This window comes from Eutrema salsugineum, unplaced genomic scaffold, assembly GCF_000478725.1.
Source record: "Eutrema salsugineum unplaced genomic scaffold, Eutsalg1_0 scaffold_20, whole genome shotgun sequence".
Classification (NCBI taxonomy): Eukaryota; Viridiplantae; Streptophyta; class Magnoliopsida; order Brassicales; family Brassicaceae; genus Eutrema; species Eutrema salsugineum.
The window spans coordinates 1,005,252-1,022,020 of record NW_006256828.1 but is presented as its reverse complement, the minus strand read 5'-3'; the positions used below and the strand labels follow the sequence as shown (position 1 = coordinate 1,022,020).

Here is a 16,769-nt window from a genome sequence, read left to right as displayed (position 1 = left end):
GTTTTATAATGAAGTGTTGGTGAAGGTATCTATATGTGATTAGGGTTGCTTGCTCTTCTAAACACAACAGAGCCAAAGAGTTACCATTCGAAATTTGGCACATAATTTTTTTTACATAAACTAATAATTTACAAATTTCCTTCTAAAATACTGCCATCCACATCGATTTGTAATATGTGTAATCAATAATCCAGCAATTTGTTGGTTTAATATGGAAAATAGCATTTGATTATCTGACCAAGACAATCATTACTATTTTTTGATCATTTTAGTAGTTTGTATATTTAAATTTTTTTCTTTTTTTACAGTGAACAAATTAATTATAAAAACTATTACAAACATAATTCTATAACGGTCAATACTATTCACTCCACAAAGATCATATGATCATGATAAACGGCTCCATTTGTATTGTACCGAAAATTTCTTTATAAGCTTGTTTCCATTATTTAGTCAACCACTAGACTAAAGAGCTTCCATATATATATACACACATTTAACTTTAAAACAAGGAAAATTTATATGTTTTAATAAAAATTGTTAAAAATTGGAGAACTTTTAATGAAGTTTTCTCAATACATATAATAAGGACCATATAATTAATTATTAATTAATGTAATAATATTTTACAGATTGTATTTTGATTTGTTGCATGGTTTTAAATTTAAACCAACAAACAAACAAGGAAAGTTAACCGCATAAAATCGATCTTTCAACTCGGTTTACACCAAGATGAAGATGCCGCCACGTGAACCATATGATTCGTTTTTCGTTTTGGGCCTCTTTCTCAGATTCTAAAACCAGCGAAGCTACACAAGTCAGTCACTAACAAACTCATCGAATCCAGAGAGAAAAAACAAACCAAACAAACAAATCTCTCCGGAGATTTAGGAATCGACGTCGGCGATTGTAAAAGACGGTGGAAGAAGAGATGGCGGGACAATCGCGAAAATGGATGATTCTGGTGGCGACGATCTGGATTCAAGCTTTCACTGGTACAAATTTCGATTTCTCGACGTACTCGTCGGATTTGAAATCGGTTCTAGGGATCTCTCAGGTACAGTTGAACTATCTCGCCGTCGCTTCGGATCTCGGGAAAGTGTTTGGTTGGTCATCGGGACTAGCACTCTTGTATTTCCCTCTCTGGACGGTTCTCTTCGCGGCGGCGATAATGGGTTTCGTTGGCTATGGTGTTCAGTGGCTCGTCATCACTAACATTATCTCTTTGCCGTACATTCTGGTAACAAAATATTTCCTCGGCATTTCAATTTGCTGATCAGATTCTCTTTTTTTCTTCTTTTAATCGTGAATCAATTTGACATTTTGATGATTCCACAAAGTTCATGACGGAAGTTATAAAAACCACATTAGAGAATTCGAATTTGGTTTTATGATGGGCAAGTATAGTTGATCTTTATCAATTTCTTCAGCTTTACAGATAATCAAGTAATGTAGTTTCAGTACTCTATGGCTTTATCAATTAAATCACTCGTTTAGCTTTACATAGTTAACTCACATATTCAATTCTTCAGCTTTTTAGATAAATTAACCAATGTAGTTTCATTACTCTATCGCTCTAAAGACTAAGAACATCAATATCTATTTGTCTTCCAATTTTATATCAATGTTGTTTGTGACTTAATGTTTATATAAGAGATGTGTTTATAGTAATGTGCTTCATCTTAACTACATGTTGTTAGTATTCATATTTTTCTTTTATAAAATATTTTGGTGCAAATGAGACGAAATTAAGATTTGGAAGTTTGGAAGAAGAGTTGACTGGTAGTTCAGAAGTGAATTTTCATATGACTGTTTGGTCGCACGTGGTTTTCTTTGGCCTGTTTCGGCTTTGTCTGGGGTTTTATAAATCTAGAATCTTTGTTGGTTCTTGTGATTGGATCTTCATTTTGTGTATATATAAATATTATTATTCTTTGTCACCGAATTTTTTAAAAGTGTTTCTCTTGCAGCAATGTTTTTTTTTTCTTTTTCTTTGTCATGTGAGATCATATAATTTTGAGTTTTGCGATGAAAGTGTAAATGGCTGTATGATTTTTTTTTTTGGAATTATCTCACGCTGAGCCTAGTCAGTTTAAAAAAATATATATTTTTTTTCAGTGGGAATGATTAACTTTCTTATGACTAAGTATTGTTTCTGTGATGTTGTGGCAGGTGTTTCTGTGTTGTTTGCTAGCTGGGCTAAGTATCTGTTGGTTTAACACAGTCTGCTTTGTGCTCTGCATCAGAAACTTCCCTGCAAACAGGTCACTTGCACTATCACTCACAGTGAGCTTCAATGGCGTAAGTGCTGCGTTATACACTCTTGCTTACAACGCAATCAATCCTGTTTCCACACAGCTATACCTTCTCTTAAACGCCCTTATACCTCTTATTATCTCCTTCGCTGCTCTCATCCCTATTCTTCGCCAACCTCCTCTTGAACCTCTTCCACCAGATGGAGTTCGTAGAGACTCTCTCATGTTTCTCCTGCTTAACATATTAGCGGTGTTGAACGGTGTTTATCTGCTACTCTTTGGTTCAAAGACTTCTGATGTAACCTCAGCTCGTCTTCTCTTTGGTGGATCAATACTTCTCTTGATTCTCCCTTTATGCCTTCCTGGTTTAGTCTACGCTCGTAATTGGTATCTGCACAATGTCCACTCCAGTTTCCGTTTAGAAGGCTCCGGTTTCATTCTTGTTGATGTTGATGACCTTGAGATGCATAAAGGATTGGCCACACGTGAAGCCAGCCTCGAAGGCTATCAGTTGCTAAACGATGATGTAGTGCGAACAGCCATAACTCCTGATCAAAAGAGTTTCATCGAAGATGACAACGTATCTTGTTGCAATAAGCTCATTACAAGAAACCAGCTTGGAATGCTTGGAGAAGAACATCCTCTGTCTTTGCTCTTGTGCAGATCAGATTTCTGGCTTTACTATATAGCTTATTTTTGCGGTGGCACGATTGGACTTGTCTATAGCAATAACCTTGGACAGATTGCACAATCTTTAGGACACAGCTCCGAGACAACAACTCTTGTCACACTTTATTCGTCTTTCTCATTCTTCGGTCGATTACTTTCAGCAACACCAGACTACATCAGAGCGTAAGTCCCTTACACAAGCTTTTACATTCCTCTGGTTCTAACATCATGAGAAGATTTATGATGTTATTGCAATATGAAATTTGCAGGAAGTTTTATTTTGCTAGAACCGGGTGGCTTACCGTTGCTCTTTTACCAACCACAGTTGCTCTCTTCTTGCTAGCATCATCAGGAAGTTTGTCAGCGTTACAAGCCGGAACAGCTCTAATCGGTCTAAGCTCGGGTTTCATATTTGCAGCAGCGGTTTCCATAACATCTGAGCTATTTGGACCCAACAGTGTCGGGGTTAACCACAACATCCTCATCACAAACATACCGATAGGATCGTTGGTGTACGGTTTCTTAGCTGCATTGGTCTATGAATCCCATAGCATAGCCGGGTCAAAGACGGAGTCGGTTATATGTATGGGACGAGACTGTTATCTCCTAACGTTTCTGTGGTGGGGATGCTTGTCAGTGATTGGACTAGGTTCAAGTGTTTTCTTGTTTATGAGAACTAGACGAGCCTATAAACGTTTTGAACAAGATCGGATAGCTTCAAGCATGCTGTATTCTTAGATTTTTGACTCCAATGGATAAAAGAGTTGAAAATGACAACTGAAACTTGTGCAGCGCTGTGTTAGTGCACAGAAGTTTTGATCTTTTTTTTGTGGGTAGAAATAAGAAGGAAAGAGGGAATCTTAGGACATAACTTTGGCCAGAAGAAGAGTTCATAATATTATTTTTGTGGCAATGGATTGGTAAATTGGACCGGGGAGTTGAGTCTCGGGGACATTCAGAGTTTAGCGAACTGGGATCTTTCTTACAGAACAATCCTAACCGGGTTAAGAGTTTTTTTGTGTGTGTGGTTTCTGTATTGTTTAGTTGTTTAATAGACTTGTGACATTTTGAATTTGAATGAACTATTGGTGCTAGTGTCAGTAGTTTCCCTATGAAATTCGAAACTATGACATAAAATATCAACGTTCGGCTGGATTTAATCTCCCTGAAGACTCTCATTCTCAGTGGCTGCTCAAACTTTATCAACTTTAAGCTGGTTTATGAAAATCTTGAATTTCTACATTTAGATGGCAGTGCAATCGAGAGTCTTCCTCGGACCATCCAAAACTTCCAGAAACTTGTGTTATTAAATCTGAAAGACTGCAAAATGTTGGATTTCCTACCTGACTGTCTAGACAAGCTGAAGGCTCTTAAAGAACTAATACTCTCTGGCTGTGAGAAGCTTAGCAGTTTTCCTGATATTAAGGAGAACATGGAAAATCTGGAGATTTTGCTACTTGATGGGACCTCAGTAAAAGAGTTGCCGAAGATATTATTACACAGTGGGAACTTCAAAGACCAAGCACCGTGCTTAGATGCACATGCTTGCAGCTCACTGAAAACAGTAGCGAGTCCGCTGGCTCTTCTAATGCCAACGCAGCAGGTCCCCTCCTCATTCATTTTCACTAACTGTGAAAAACTAGAGCACGACGCAAAGAATGACATCATATGCTATGCTCACAATAAGAGACGGATGATTGCAGATGCATTGAATCGCCACAATAAGGTCTCTCTCTCTCTCTCTCACTTTCCTCTCTATATCAACGGTTTAAAAGTTATATTAATCATTCATCTTCGCTTTTACTTTACAGGGTCTTGATTTTGAAGCTTTGGTTACCACTTGTTTTCCTGGATGTGAAGTTCCTGCTTGGTTTAGCCACAAAGCTTCTGGAGCAGTGTTAGACCCGGAGCTGCCACGACATTGGAGTGAAAGTGGATTTGTTGGAATAGCTCTGTCTGCTGTTGTCTCGTTTCAGGACCACAAAATTCAAAATAACAACCTCCAGGTGAAATGCAGATGTGAGTTCAACAATGCTAAGACATCCTCTAGCAAATTTTAATTGCCTTATTGGAGGTTTATCCGAGACAGGCGATGAGCAACGCACAATTAAGTCGACTCATGTGTTCATGGGGTACACCAAATGGTTGAATATCAATAGATATCAAGAAGAGGATGGTGAGAAGGGATGTGTTCCTACCAAGGCTTCCATTGAATTTGAAGTGACAGATGGTAGTGGCAAGGTTACGAGTTGTGAGGTACAGAAGTGCGGTTTCAGTTTAGTTTATGAATCTGGTTCTTGGGAGGCAAGCTCAAGGACAGAGGACGTGGAACAAGGTGAAAATAGATGGTTGGATCTTTTGAGAAGAATCAGAAGACTTCTTAAATTATGATTGCAAACTGTGGTGCAACTACAACAAGTTGATAGTTGATGTATGTCATTGTACAACAGTTTCTGTTTTCTCATGACTCTAATTAAAACAGAGTCGGGTGCTAGACTTTTTGAAAGTCCAAGATACAAGGCTCTTTCGATGGAGTTATATTTCATCAAGATACATGATTTGACCTTTGTCTGAATCCAGCCTTGGTAGGAAACCATATGCTTTTAGCTAAGGAAATAAACACTCATGATTACAAGACGATTTCTTCCTTCACTGTTTTCCCATTCTCTATCTCTTCATCATCTTGCAAGCAATGACGACCTCTTTCGAGCAAAACAGCTTCACCCGAGGCATTTTCATGTCGATCTGCTTCGTTTGTGGATATCACTTAATCCCGGTTATTAATAATTGTTTCCTGGAGTCTGTAATAATTCTCATCCGGAGCATATAACAAGTCCGTTCCACACTTCACCAACTCACAGCTTTCTAGCTTCCTCTTGGTGTCTCGACAACTCCATTGCTCAAGACATTGTGAAGTGTGTTACTTTTGATGGTCGGTTTCAGTCTTGTCTAGTAATAGTTGTCCAACCTGGTTATTCATTATCGGATCCGTTCAGAGGCTCGTTTTGGCGTGTGAATTCCGCTTGTGCCTTTGTTTCATTTTGCTTATGCTCTGTTTTTTAAGAGCTCTATGCTCTGTTTTTGTGACCTTTGAGTACTCTTTCCCCTTTTTAGTTGAAATCAATCCAAACGATTAAAAAGAAAAAAAGAACCTGTTTTTCTGCGCGAAATGCTATTATAGTAAATCCCCTAAGTCAAATCATTTAATAAGGTGACCTTCAAACCAAAGCAAAAGCAGCAATACTATCTTCCTTTAATGTCTTGTCTAAGCTCAGAGAAAACATTTGAGTAACAGCAACTATTTCTTTCTACTCTGTTTTGAGTTTGCATTAGCGTAATCTCCTCCTGTGATTCCACTTTGATATTCATCATGAGTTATCTTAAGTAGAAAACATAAGTTATGTTACATAACTGATTTTTCAATCATCCTTTACCTCTTCTATGAACGATCATCATCATACCCATTTGCTCTTTACTCTTTCTGTACCTCTCTGTTCTGCTATGGTCTCCAGAAGTTTTTTTTAGCAAAATCTTTGGGTATTGTTAAAAACAAGAGCAGAGATCAACGCCAGGTACTGTACTCTTTATCTTACAGATGCATTTAGACATACAGAAACTAACATTCTGTGGATATCAGATATATTTTTGTCTTTCTGTAACAAAAACTCATCTGAGAAACTGTTTTCGCATCTATGTGCCTTTATCTCAAGGACTGAAAATTCTCAACTTATATGTTTGCATCTGAAGGTTTGAAATACATTTTTTCACATGCATAAAGAAGCTACTTGCTTCATCAATGGATCCACGTGGTTATTCTACAGGTCTGGAAACATTGCCGCTTTTAAGAGAAGTCGGTATAGAAGAAATGTTGAATCTGCAATCCTGAAGATTAGAAAAAGGAAACGAGAAGAGAGTTTCTCTAAATCCAATGGAAGGTGCAAATCTGAAACTTTTCTCTTTCAAGTTGTACTTTGTTTCTCTTCTGAAAACCTCTTATCTTATCTTTTTTTTTTTTTTTTTTTTTAACCCTTACAAACGGATCTAAAGAGCAACAAAAAATAAAGGGAAAGAGAAAAAGTTTCAGATATTATATTCGATTAAGCATTGTTGATTATGGTATTCAACTATTCGAGGTCGGTCCAGTAATTTGAGTTCGAAAGAGATTAAGTTGATTAAATTTTATTAAGTTCTCAATTACAGTTCGTTCAGTTCGGAGGTCTCTCGACGAACTCAATACAATATTCAGGTCTCTATTTTCCGGGTCCGAAAAAGATCCCTTCTACAGTAACAATTCTACAAGAACGAGGAGACGTCTTAGGGCTTCCCGTTCGGCTCTCACCGCCTCTCGTCGCTGGGCTTCTTTCTCATGGGCCGTGCCGTCAGGCCAGGCCCACTTCGGCTAAGACCTTCGTAAACCGGGATCAATTGGGCCGGTCTCGGTCTTTAACCGGTCCGAACCGGGGAGCGGAGCGTACCACCAACAGTATGTCCCCCCCCAGTTCGATAAACGGACCTGACTGACTTTTGCCGAATTAGAGCTAGATCGGTTAATGATCGAGGTTGGCGATGTTGGTTTCCTGACTTACACCTTTCTTTATTCCTTTGATATCTTCGCGAGGGTATTTTAGTATTTTTGCTTGCGGGGAACTGAAAAGACGCGTTGGTTCAGGCGGGAAATGGAGACGTTACAAAGCGCGGAACTCGAGAAATCGCAATGATTCGCTTTTTCCATATAAATAGAGCCCAGCTCTCCCCATTTCTCATTTTCGCTTCTTCTGCCAAGGTATTTTGCTCTCCCTTCTCTCTAAGTTTTCTGCTTTCTCTCTCTAGGGTTTCCGGTCATACTCCGCCGTGCTCTCCCGTCGACGCTCATTTCTTCGATCTGTCCCGACGATGTCTTCCGGTTCATCCTCCAATTCCGAGGCCGCCATTCTTCCCGAGCACCGCAGAGATGAATCTTCGACTGACATATCGAGCTCGGGGTCTACCGAACATTCTTCGAATGCTTCTTTGGTTCGGAAGAATTCCCGGGTCGTCAAGGTCGGCACGAGCAGCCGCATCCCGATCAGGGCTCTGGAACGGATGGATCGGGCTCTCCGTGAGCCCGAGGGTCAAGTTCCCGTTGATTTGGTCGTGGATCAGGAGCCAGATGTGAAGACGGATGAGGACGCTCTCCTTCTCGAGGGTGGGGACCAAAGAGCGCAGGACCCGAACGATGACGATATGATGCCGATCGTGGATCGTCCCTGTATCTGTGCTCCGGTGAAGTCTACTCTATCAACCCCCGAAACAGTCCGGGCTGCTATGCTGGTTGGTGGAGCCCCTCCTGGAGTCATAATTCAGGTCCCCGAACCGGAGGAGCGTCCCTGGGACGCTCCTGAAGACTTTATTTGCGTCTACGAAGCTTATTTCCGCGAGGCCGGGTTAACTTTCCCCTTGCCTCGCCTTCTGTTCGCGTACCGCAACCGGTGTGGCTGCGCGATAGCCCAACTCCAGCCGGCGTCGATTGTAAACTTCGTTGGGATTCTTCAACTCGGGCGCGATATCCGCACTCGAATCAATGTGGCACAGTTCGAGGAGCTCTTTATCATGAAAGTCTTGTCGGCCAAAAGCTGGTTCATGTCGGTGAACTGCAATCCAAAATTCGATTTGGTCACCGGGAACAAGGCCAGCAAGTTTACGGACTGGGACAAGAACTACTTTTTTCTTCGCGTTGACTCAATTTCTGCTGAGAATCCGGAGAGCACGTTCCGGACTGGCTGGAGTGTTGACTTTGGTACATATCTCACGGTTCATCTCTTTATTTCCTGACTGATTCTAATTGATTTCTCTTCCTATGTGCAGATCGTCACGTTCCAGGGTTTATCCAACGCTCTCTTACGTCCGACCTAGCGAAGCAGCTTAGTCTCGCCGGTTAGCGCCGTTGGCCTCTAGCGTATCGGGAGAAGATCGATCGCCGGATAAAGAGGGCTCAAGACAGAGGTATAAGTCCTTGATTTACTCTGAAGTCGTTATTTCTTATCTGTACGGGTTGTGCTAATCATACTTGTCTTTTTGTAGCCAAATCAAAGGCTGAACCCAGCTCGTCGAGGCCGGTGCCGAAGAAAAAGAAATCGAGGAAAAGCAACAAGAGGAGTCGGAGGATGGCGTTCGACAGGTCGAATATCCCAATAATGGAATTTGGGGCTGATGAGGAAGATGACAATGCCCCAATCGACATTGTCGGTCTCGATGGGAACGAGGCCGGTGACGGCGTTGGAGATGCTATCGGGGACGAGGTCGATAACGTCCCGGTCGGCCCGGTTGACCCTCTGATCCCGGTTGCAGAGCCGGAGGGCGATGTGGCGGGAACTAGTGTTCCCGAGGCGACTCCTCAGGCTCAAATGGAGGAGGGGGAAATTGGTGAGCAGGATGAGGACGAGCTCACCATTGCCGACCGCGTCCGTAGGAAGAAGGGCAAGTCTTTGAAGAAATCGTCTCGGAAGAAGGGTGGTGAGCCTGAGACGGCTGCGAGTGAGGGGACTTTGGTCCTTCACGAATCGCCTAACGCTTCTCAGGTTCTTCCAGCGGATCCGGCTGCCAAGACCGAGAACCCGAGGTCATCCAAGAGGCGTCGGACCTCTGACTCGTCCTCCTTCTCTGTTCGGCTCAAGTACAACAAGGACCAGTCCTTCTTCGACGACTCGTCCGCCTGTGCCGAGCTCTTCAGGCAAATCGTGCCGGCCTCGTCTCCAATGCCAGAGACCAAAGACCTCTTCTGCTCCAAGTCTTACGCTCGGGTCGCGAAATCTGCCTCCGCTGAAAGTTTCCCTCTGTCTTGAATACTTAAGCTTTTTTAGTTTTTGAAATGTTTTGACTTGGATTCCATTTTCAGCTCGTCTGTGATACCAACGAGCTCGTTCGCGAGTACGACTCCGAGGTCGAGAGGCTGAGGAAGATCAATGCTGATGTCGCGGCCGAGAGGGCGTCTTTGGAGGTGTCGTACCGGGACGAAAAAGAGAGGTACGAGGCTGCTATGCTAGCCTTCTTCGAAAAGGAGAAGGAGAACGCGGCCTTGAAGGAGCAAGTCGGGGCTCTGGAGAAGTGGACCGCCGAACTGGAGGGGGACATGGATGCTCTGTCCAAGTCGTTCAAGACCAGCGAACAAGAGAGGCGGAAGTACCGAGACGCCGAGTCCAAGGGTCGGAAGATGCTGGCCGCGCTTAGGGGCAAGTGCGAGGGGAAGCTTGCCAAGATGAAGGACTTTATGGACAAGTCCGAGCTCAGAAAGGCGCCGTTCCTCAAGCTTAACCAGGCGACTGCTCTGGTCGGCTTCTGCGACTTCCTAAGGAGGGAGCACAACATGATCGTCCCGTCTCACATCGTGGATACGTACGGGCGTAGGATCAAGAACTGCACAAAGGAGGTCGACGACATCCCCCTTCCGCGGTTCGAGAACGAAGATTTCCTCCTCCCGAGTGACGACGATCTCATTCCTCGGATTGTGCTTCCGCCGGGGACACAGGTTCCGGAGGGCTTGGACCAATTCGACTCAAACTCCAAGTCCATCTCGGCTGATCGGGCAGCGAGTCTCAAGAGTCTGGCGTCTGTCGCTCGCCAATGATTCTCCTAGTTTTCCTTAGTTTTATTTTGGTGTTGTTGTAAAGACTGTCTTGCCCGCGTAGCTCGGGTTTTTACTTAGTATTTTATTTTGACCGCCGTTTTTAGGCGTTGTATTTGTTGCCGTCTAGTTCGGCAAATTCGGATATTTTAATGAAATGAACATGGTTTCCCTTTATCTTGACTTTTACTTAGAATTTTTTTTTGACATTTCATTGCGGACTGTTGGGAGTTTGGCTTGTTTTGATTAAATTTGGAATTCGTGATGTTATTGTGACGATGCGGACGAACTCGGGAAACTCTTCGAATTTGAATCGCAGTTGGCGGATTGTTGTTCGAAAGAGTGAGTGCGGGTTGGGCTCCGGCTTTGAATAGTGGGCACCATGGGGGTGCGGGCGAGACGGATCTTGGCTTTTGAGATTGTATTCGTGGGGAATAGTTGGTTCGATCTCCTGGCCGGGGAGTCGTTATGTGGAGTTAGTTATAGATATGAAAAGATGGTTTTTATTGGATTTGTAGCTGGACTCGAAATCGAGCTGCCTACGTACCCTTTTGCAAGAGATCAAGCCACTCGTAGTTCAGTTTACAGGGGTGAGTTCGGCCGGGGCCGGACTGGTTTTTTTTTTTTTTTTTTTTTTTTTTTGGGTCCGCGCACATGTTGGCTGGGACTTAGTAATAATATCGTTTGAGATTGGCTGAGTTCCAAGATCGCGGGATCGGCGTTCCGTCGAGCTGCATGAGTTCGTAAACCCCAGGCTTGACGATTCTCATTATCTGATATGGACCTTCCCAGTTCGTTCTTAGTTTGCCTGCATTCAGCTCCTCAGTGTTCTGGAATACTTTGCGTAAGACGAGGTCGCCTTCATCGAAGTGCCGACCTCGCACTTTCTTGTTGTAGTACCGAGCAGCGAGGTTTTGATAGTTCTGAATTCGGAGGAGAGCTAAACAGCGTTGCTCTTCCAAGTTATCGAGATTGTTGAGCATCATCTTGTCGTTGAGATCGGGATCTTCGGGGAGCACTGAGTACCTTAAGGTTGGAATACTCACTTCTGCCGGGCAGAGGGCTTCGAGTCCGTATGCTAAGGAAAAAAGTGACTGTCCGGTCGATCGTCTGGGAGTAGTTCGGTGCGACCATAAGACTCCGTCGAGCTCGTCTGCCCAAGTACCTTTCTTAGCCTCGAGGCGTTTCTTTATGCCGTCCAGGATTTTCTTGTTGGTTGCCTCGGCCTGGCCATTGCCTTGCGGATATCACGGGGTAGAGAAACTAAGGCGGATTTTGAACTTTGCGCACCACTCATTGAACGTCCCAGCAATAAATTGTGGTCCGTTGTCCGTGACGATCTCATGCGGGACCCCGTGTCAGCAAATGATGTACTTCCAGACGAATTTTTGTACGTCCAGTGCGGTAATCTCCGAGTACGCTTCGGCCTCAATCCATTTTGTGAAGTAATCGGTCATAATCAAGATATACTGCTTTTGGTTTTTTGAACGGCATAAAGGGCCAACGATATCCATAGCCCACCGCATGAAGGGGTAAGGGGCCGTACTGGTCTGCAGCAGCTCGGTCGGCACGTTAATCATTGGACCATGGCGTTGGCACTTATCGCACTTCATGACAAACTTTTCGCAGTCCGCGTTCATCGTCGGCCAAAAATAGTTGGCTTTCTTGATTTTCAGAGCTAGGGATCGACCTTCGGAGTGATTGCCACCGGACCCTTCGTGGACTTCGCGCATGAGTTCGACTGTATCGTTCCCGGATACGCAGGCCAAGAGTACTCCGGATGCACTCCAACGGATTAGTTTATCTTTGTGCATTGTATAGTGGGCAGCCCGGACTTTAAGACGGCGAGCAGCCCATTTGTCATCAGGGACTTTGCCGTGGAGGAGATAGTCTTGCAGTTCTTCTGTCCAATCTTCGAATGACTCGTTTTCCTGGTTTTCGCTAGTTGATGGACTGTGGATTCCTTTGGTTATGTGCTCGAAGTCGTGATCGGCGGTTAGGTCTTCAGGAGCCTGTTCGGAGTTTTCCTTAAGTTCCTGCTCGGTACTCTTGTTCGTCCGGGTCGAGTTCCTGTTTCGGGTATTGACCAAGGTTGGATTTTCGTCGTAGTTCCGTCGACGAGTAGCAACATTGCATTCCAGCGTGGTTTTGATACTTGGCTCTGAGATACTTTCGACCGGGATCTTTCTCTTCATATGCGGGTCGGAACTAGAGGCCAGGGCGGCTAACGCGTCAGCAGAAGAGTTCTCGCCGCGAGGGATTTTTGTGAGCTCGAATGTCTCAAACTTAGAGATAAGAGCCTTAGTCGTTGTTACGTACGCGTCCATTCGTTCGTTTTTGGTCGTGTATTCTCCACTTAGTTGACTTGCGACAAGCTGCGAATCGTAGTAAGCGTGAAGATATCGCACGCCAAGATCTGTAGCCAATCGTAGTCCGGCAAGTAAAGCTTCGTACTCGGCCTCATTGTTGGATGCTGGGAACTCGAGGCGGAACGACTGTTCGAGGATCTCGCCGTTTGGGGAATTCAGGCGGATTCCGACTCCCGGTGTGATGACGACCCGTCGACATACAGAATCCATAGCTCGCGGGGCGGCTGTTCGACGACGAATTCTTTTGGGAGTTTGATCAGAAAATCGGCTAGTACTTGGGACTTCGCGCTGGTTCGATTCTTGTATTCTATATCGTACTCGCTTAGTTCGACGACCCATTTTGCGAGGCGACCCGACTAGCTCGGGCTGTGCAAAATGGTTCGGAGCGGCTGGTCGGTCAAGACTGTGATCGAATGAGACTGGAAATATTGTCGAAGCTTCCGAGCAGAAGTCACCACCGCAAGCGCCAGTTTTTCTAAGGTCGGGTATCTGGCCTCGGCGTCACTTAGCGATATGCTGACATAGAATATGGGACGTTGTTCCCCTCTGTCCTCGCAGACTAGGACACTGCTGACCGCCGACGCGGAAATTGCGATGTATAAGAATAGCATTTCGCCGTTCTCGGGTTTAGCTAGGATGGGGGGAGTCGAGAGATACGTCTTCAGCTGCTTGAAGGCGTCTTCGCACTCGGCGTTCCAAGTATGATGCTTATTACCTCGTAACAACTGATAGAAGGGCAGGCACTTATCCGTCGACCTGGAGATAAACCTGTTCAGTGCGGCGATTCGGCCTGTGAGTTTTTGCACATCCCGTTTAGAAGTCGGAGAAGGTAGGTCGAGAACTGCAGATATTTGCTTAGGGTTAGCTTCGATGCCGCGCTCAGTGACGATGTAACCAAAGAACTCGCCTGCTGTTACGCCGAAGGTGCACTTGGCGGGATTGAGTTTCATCCCGTACTCGTTCAGAACGTCGAAACACGTTGACAAGTGCGATATGTGGTCCTTAGCGTACGGGGATTTAACCAGCATGTCGTCAATGTATACTTCCATCGTTTTCCCGAGCTGACTGGCGAACATGCGGTTCACGAGTCTTTGATAGGTGGCTCCCGCATTTTTGAGGCCGAACGACATGACCTTATAGCAGTAGATTCCTCGATCTGTAATAAACGAAGTCTTTTCCCGATCATCCGGATGCATTAGGATTTAGTTATACCCCGAGAAGGCATCCATGAAGGATAACAGTTCGTTGCCAGCAGTTGCCTCTACCAACCGATCAATGTGTGGCAGTGGGAACCTCCGTGATCGAACCGGCTTTGAGCAACTTTTCGACCTCATCGTTTACTGCTCGCGCTTTCTCGGGTCCGAGCTCGGTCTCTTCTGTTTGATAGGTTTGTATGTGGGATCGATGTTTAGCTTGTGGCAAGTGATGTCGGGATTGATTCCAGGCATGTCGCTGATATTCCATGCGAATGTGGAGACGTTCTTCTGGAGGAAACTGATGAGTGCTTCCCGGATACTGTTGTCGAGCTCGGCCCCTATGCCGACACATTTCTCTGGATCTGTTGGGTCAATGCAGACTTGGTCGACCTGGCTCTGTTTGGGTGGACCGAACTGGCTTTCTGCGGCTGTACGACCTTCCTGAAATGGGCTTATAACGCACGTCCGTGCGAGACTTAGTTTGCATTCGGTGAGATGGCATAATCGGGACACGGTCTGGCTTCCTTTGAGGGTGAAAATCCCTGACGGGGTCGAGAACTTGACGCACTGATGGAACGTTGAAGCGACGGCCTTCATGTCGAATAGCCATGGCATTCCCAAAATTGCATTATATATCGCCGGTTTGTTGAGGACCAAGAACTTGATCATTCGAGCCGACCCGCCGACATAGATGGGTATCTTCACTGTTCCTACTGTTCTTGTTTTCTCTCCGGTGAACCCGGTCAATGATTCCATGTAAGGCTTGATCTCGGAGTCCGGAAAATCCATATTCTTTAATGTTTCTTTGAATATGACATTTACCGAGCTCCCTGTGTCGATTAAGATTCTGCTTACTTCGACATCTCCGAGCTGGAGTTCGACGACGAGGCAATCGTTGTGAGGCATGTGCACTCCCCGCAGGTCGGCTTCAGTAAACAACAGTGGCACGGTTGTTACCGTCGTTTGGGGCTGCGAACTCGATGCCTGCCGGCTATATTCTTTGAGGGCTCGGACGGAGTAGTTGCATGATTCGAGGGCTCCCATAATCATATTGACCTTCTTCCTGGTTTTGGGGACGTTCGCCTCTCTATTAGGTGCTTCGCGATCTCGTTTAGGGGGAGCAACCTGCTCTTCATCGGAGTCGGCTGCCTTAGCGGCTTCTTGATTGCCGGGTTTGTTTGGTCGCGGGTTCGGCCGCCGGGGTCCCGGTTTAGGCAAATCTGCGGTGTCGATCTCGCCCTTGCGGAACTGTTGAAGTAAGAAATCCCTCAAATGTCGGTATTCCTCTGTGTTATGCCCATATCGCTCGTGATACTCGCAAAAAGTTCTCTCAGTGGCGTATCATCGTTCTTGTGCCATGTGTTCCAAGATTTTGGAGGTCGTCCTGTCCTTTGGTTCGACGGTCCTGCCTGGTTCACTACTCCGCGCGGTTTCCCGGGCTGGACCTTCGTTTCCGAGCTCTCTTTGGGGGTTGGCGTTTGGCCTGGCTTTGTCGTTGAATACTGCCGATCCTTGACGGCTTCTTCTTCTTCTTCCGCGATGAAGATGTTTGACTTATGAAGCGCGTCCTCGAGGGTGAGCGGTCTGTTCCTGCGAAGCTCATTGTGAAAGGGGGATTTGTACCATGTTTTCTGATACAGAGCTTCGAGAGCGGCTTCATCGTCCACCGTACAGTGTGCTACGATCTGTTTGAAACGTGCCATGAAGTCTCGGAGCGACTCATTCTCGCCCTGTGATATCTCCCACAGCTCGGAGTTACGAGTTTTCTGCCCGATGAACATCGAGAAATGCTTTGCGAACTTAGTCGAGAGTTCCTTGTAGTTATCGATGGAGTCGGCTTCCAATCTCGAAAACCAATCTAGAGCTATGCCTTCGAGGTGTTCGACGAACAACTGACATTGAATCGCGTCCTTCTGTTCGGCCGAGGTGAACTTCAGTCGGTTAATTACGATACCGAATGAGGTAAGGAAATACCTCGGATCGGAGTTTCCCTCGTACGATCGTAGCTTAAACTTTTCTAAGTTTGGGACGGGGACGTTGGTGATCCGGGAAGTGAACGGTGTTTTCTGTGCTTCCTGGATTACGCGGTTGATTTCGGGTGCCGAGCTGGTGGCTTGGTGAAACTTGAACTGATCTCTCGCAGTTGGGCCTGCATCCGCTCGATCTCCAGGTCGCGCGCTGTTGGTTGAGCTCGCACATGCCGAGATGGGCTATTCGTCTGCTGGTGCTGCTGAACTACTGACCGCGCCACTGTGTACTGCAGATCTCGCTCTTCTTGGAAGTCACTAATGAGGTTCCGTCTTCTAATCGGACTCTCTTGCTGTAGGTTGGAGATCTGTGCGATGAGGGTTGCGAACTTCGCGTCGTTGCTTCAGACCAACTCTTGCATCTGCGCGGCGAAGGCGTTCATAAGCGCGGTTGGATCGAAGGCAGCTGGTGAGGTTTGGTGAGCCCCGGCGCTTGAGCTCGGCTCTGCCTTGATTTGTTGCGCTTCCGGTTGGGGTTGTACAGGGCTGCGTTTGCGTTCCTCCACAGGCCCTCCGACCTGGCCCGCAGGTCCTCCGACCTGGGTGGTCTCATCTGCACAGGTCATCTGACTCCCGACTTGGACTGAGGTCGGTTGTCTATCATCACTTGTCATGTCGTCCTGGCCGATTACTGAACCGGCCCCACGGTGGGC

The 16,769-nt window shown here is 45.6% G+C and overlaps 4 protein-coding genes across 4 annotated transcripts in view; 3 read left to right on the top strand and 1 right to left on the bottom strand.

Annotated features, from left to right (window-relative positions):
- Positions 1-5,391, top strand: part of LOC18016084 (probable WRKY transcription factor 16) — a 45,325-nt gene extending 39,934 nt beyond the window's left edge. The window contains exons 7-10 of the mRNA XM_006398138.2: positions 4,096-4,650; positions 4,736-4,943; positions 5,014-5,259; positions 5,375-5,391. Of these exons, the coding sequence (XP_006398201.2) occupies positions 4,096-4,650; positions 4,736-4,943; positions 5,014-5,259; positions 5,375-5,391 (1,026 nt within the window). The remainder of the gene's footprint in view (positions 1-4,095; positions 4,651-4,735; positions 4,944-5,013; positions 5,260-5,374) is intronic.
- Positions 856-4,069, top strand: LOC18016305 (protein NUCLEAR FUSION DEFECTIVE 4). Its single transcript, XM_006398128.2, has 3 exons — positions 856-1,240; positions 2,173-3,107; positions 3,194-4,069. The coding sequence occupies exons 1-3, from the start codon at positions 932-934 to the stop codon at positions 3,660-3,662; spliced, it is 1,713 nt and encodes a 570-aa protein (XP_006398191.1). The 5' UTR covers positions 856-931; the 3' UTR covers positions 3,663-4,069.
- A 2,426-nt stretch (positions 5,392-7,817) lies between the features above and the next one.
- On the top strand, positions 7,818-10,527 carry LOC112086429 (meiosis-specific protein ASY2-like). The gene is made up of 4 exons (XM_024155346.1): positions 7,818-8,700; positions 8,769-8,837; positions 8,985-9,703; positions 9,799-10,527. Exons 1-4 carry the CDS (start codon positions 7,818-7,820, stop codon positions 10,525-10,527), a joined length of 2,400 nt encoding a protein of 799 aa, XP_024011114.1.
- Positions 10,528-14,230: 3,703 nt separating this feature from the next.
- On the bottom strand, positions 14,231-16,730 carry LOC112086428. Its single transcript, XM_024155345.1, has 3 exons — positions 16,467-16,730; positions 15,535-16,020; positions 14,231-15,337 (listed from the first exon to the last, which is right to left on the bottom strand). Exons 1-3 carry the CDS (start codon positions 16,728-16,730, stop codon positions 14,231-14,233), a joined length of 1,857 nt encoding a protein of 618 aa, XP_024011113.1.
- Between the last annotated feature and the right edge of the window lie 39 nt (positions 16,731-16,769).

What these genes read in the sequence shown, in the direction of transcription:
- LOC112086428 (XM_024155345.1), bottom strand. Translation starts at nt 16,730, where the DNA reads ATGACAAGTGATGATAGACAACCGACCTCAGTCCAAGTCGGGAGTCAG. An exon ending in CCGCGCAGATGCAAGAGTTG is followed by an intron (nt 16,021 to 16,466) that starts GTCTGAAGCAAC and finishes AACCGACTGAAG; the next exon opens with TTCACCTCGGCCGAACAGAA. An exon ending in AAGAGAGCTCGGAAACGAAG is followed by an intron (nt 15,338 to 15,534) that starts GTCCAGCCCGGG and finishes TTACTTCAACAG; the next exon opens with TTCCGCAAGGGCGAGATCGA.
- LOC112086429 (XM_024155346.1), top strand. Translation starts at nt 7,818, where the DNA reads ATGTCTTCCGGTTCATCCTCCAATTCCGAGGCCGCCATTCTTCCCGAG. An exon ending in GAAGCAGCTTAGTCTCGCCG is followed by an intron (nt 8,838 to 8,984) that starts GTTAGCGCCGTT and finishes GTCTTTTTGTAG; the next exon opens with CCAAATCAAAGGCTGAACCC. An exon ending in GCTCCAAGTCTTACGCTCGG is followed by an intron (nt 9,704 to 9,798) that starts GTCGCGAAATCT and finishes TTCCATTTTCAG; the next exon opens with CTCGTCTGTGATACCAACGA.
- LOC18016305 (XM_006398128.2), top strand. Translation starts at nt 932, where the DNA reads ATGGCGGGACAATCGCGAAAATGGATGATTCTGGTGGCGACGATCTGG. An exon ending in TCTCTTTGCCGTACATTCTG is followed by an intron (nt 1,241 to 2,172) that starts GTAACAAAATAT and finishes ATGTTGTGGCAG; the next exon opens with GTGTTTCTGTGTTGTTTGCT. An exon ending in ACACCAGACTACATCAGAGC is followed by an intron (nt 3,108 to 3,193) that starts GTAAGTCCCTTA and finishes TGAAATTTGCAG; the next exon opens with GAAGTTTTATTTTGCTAGAA.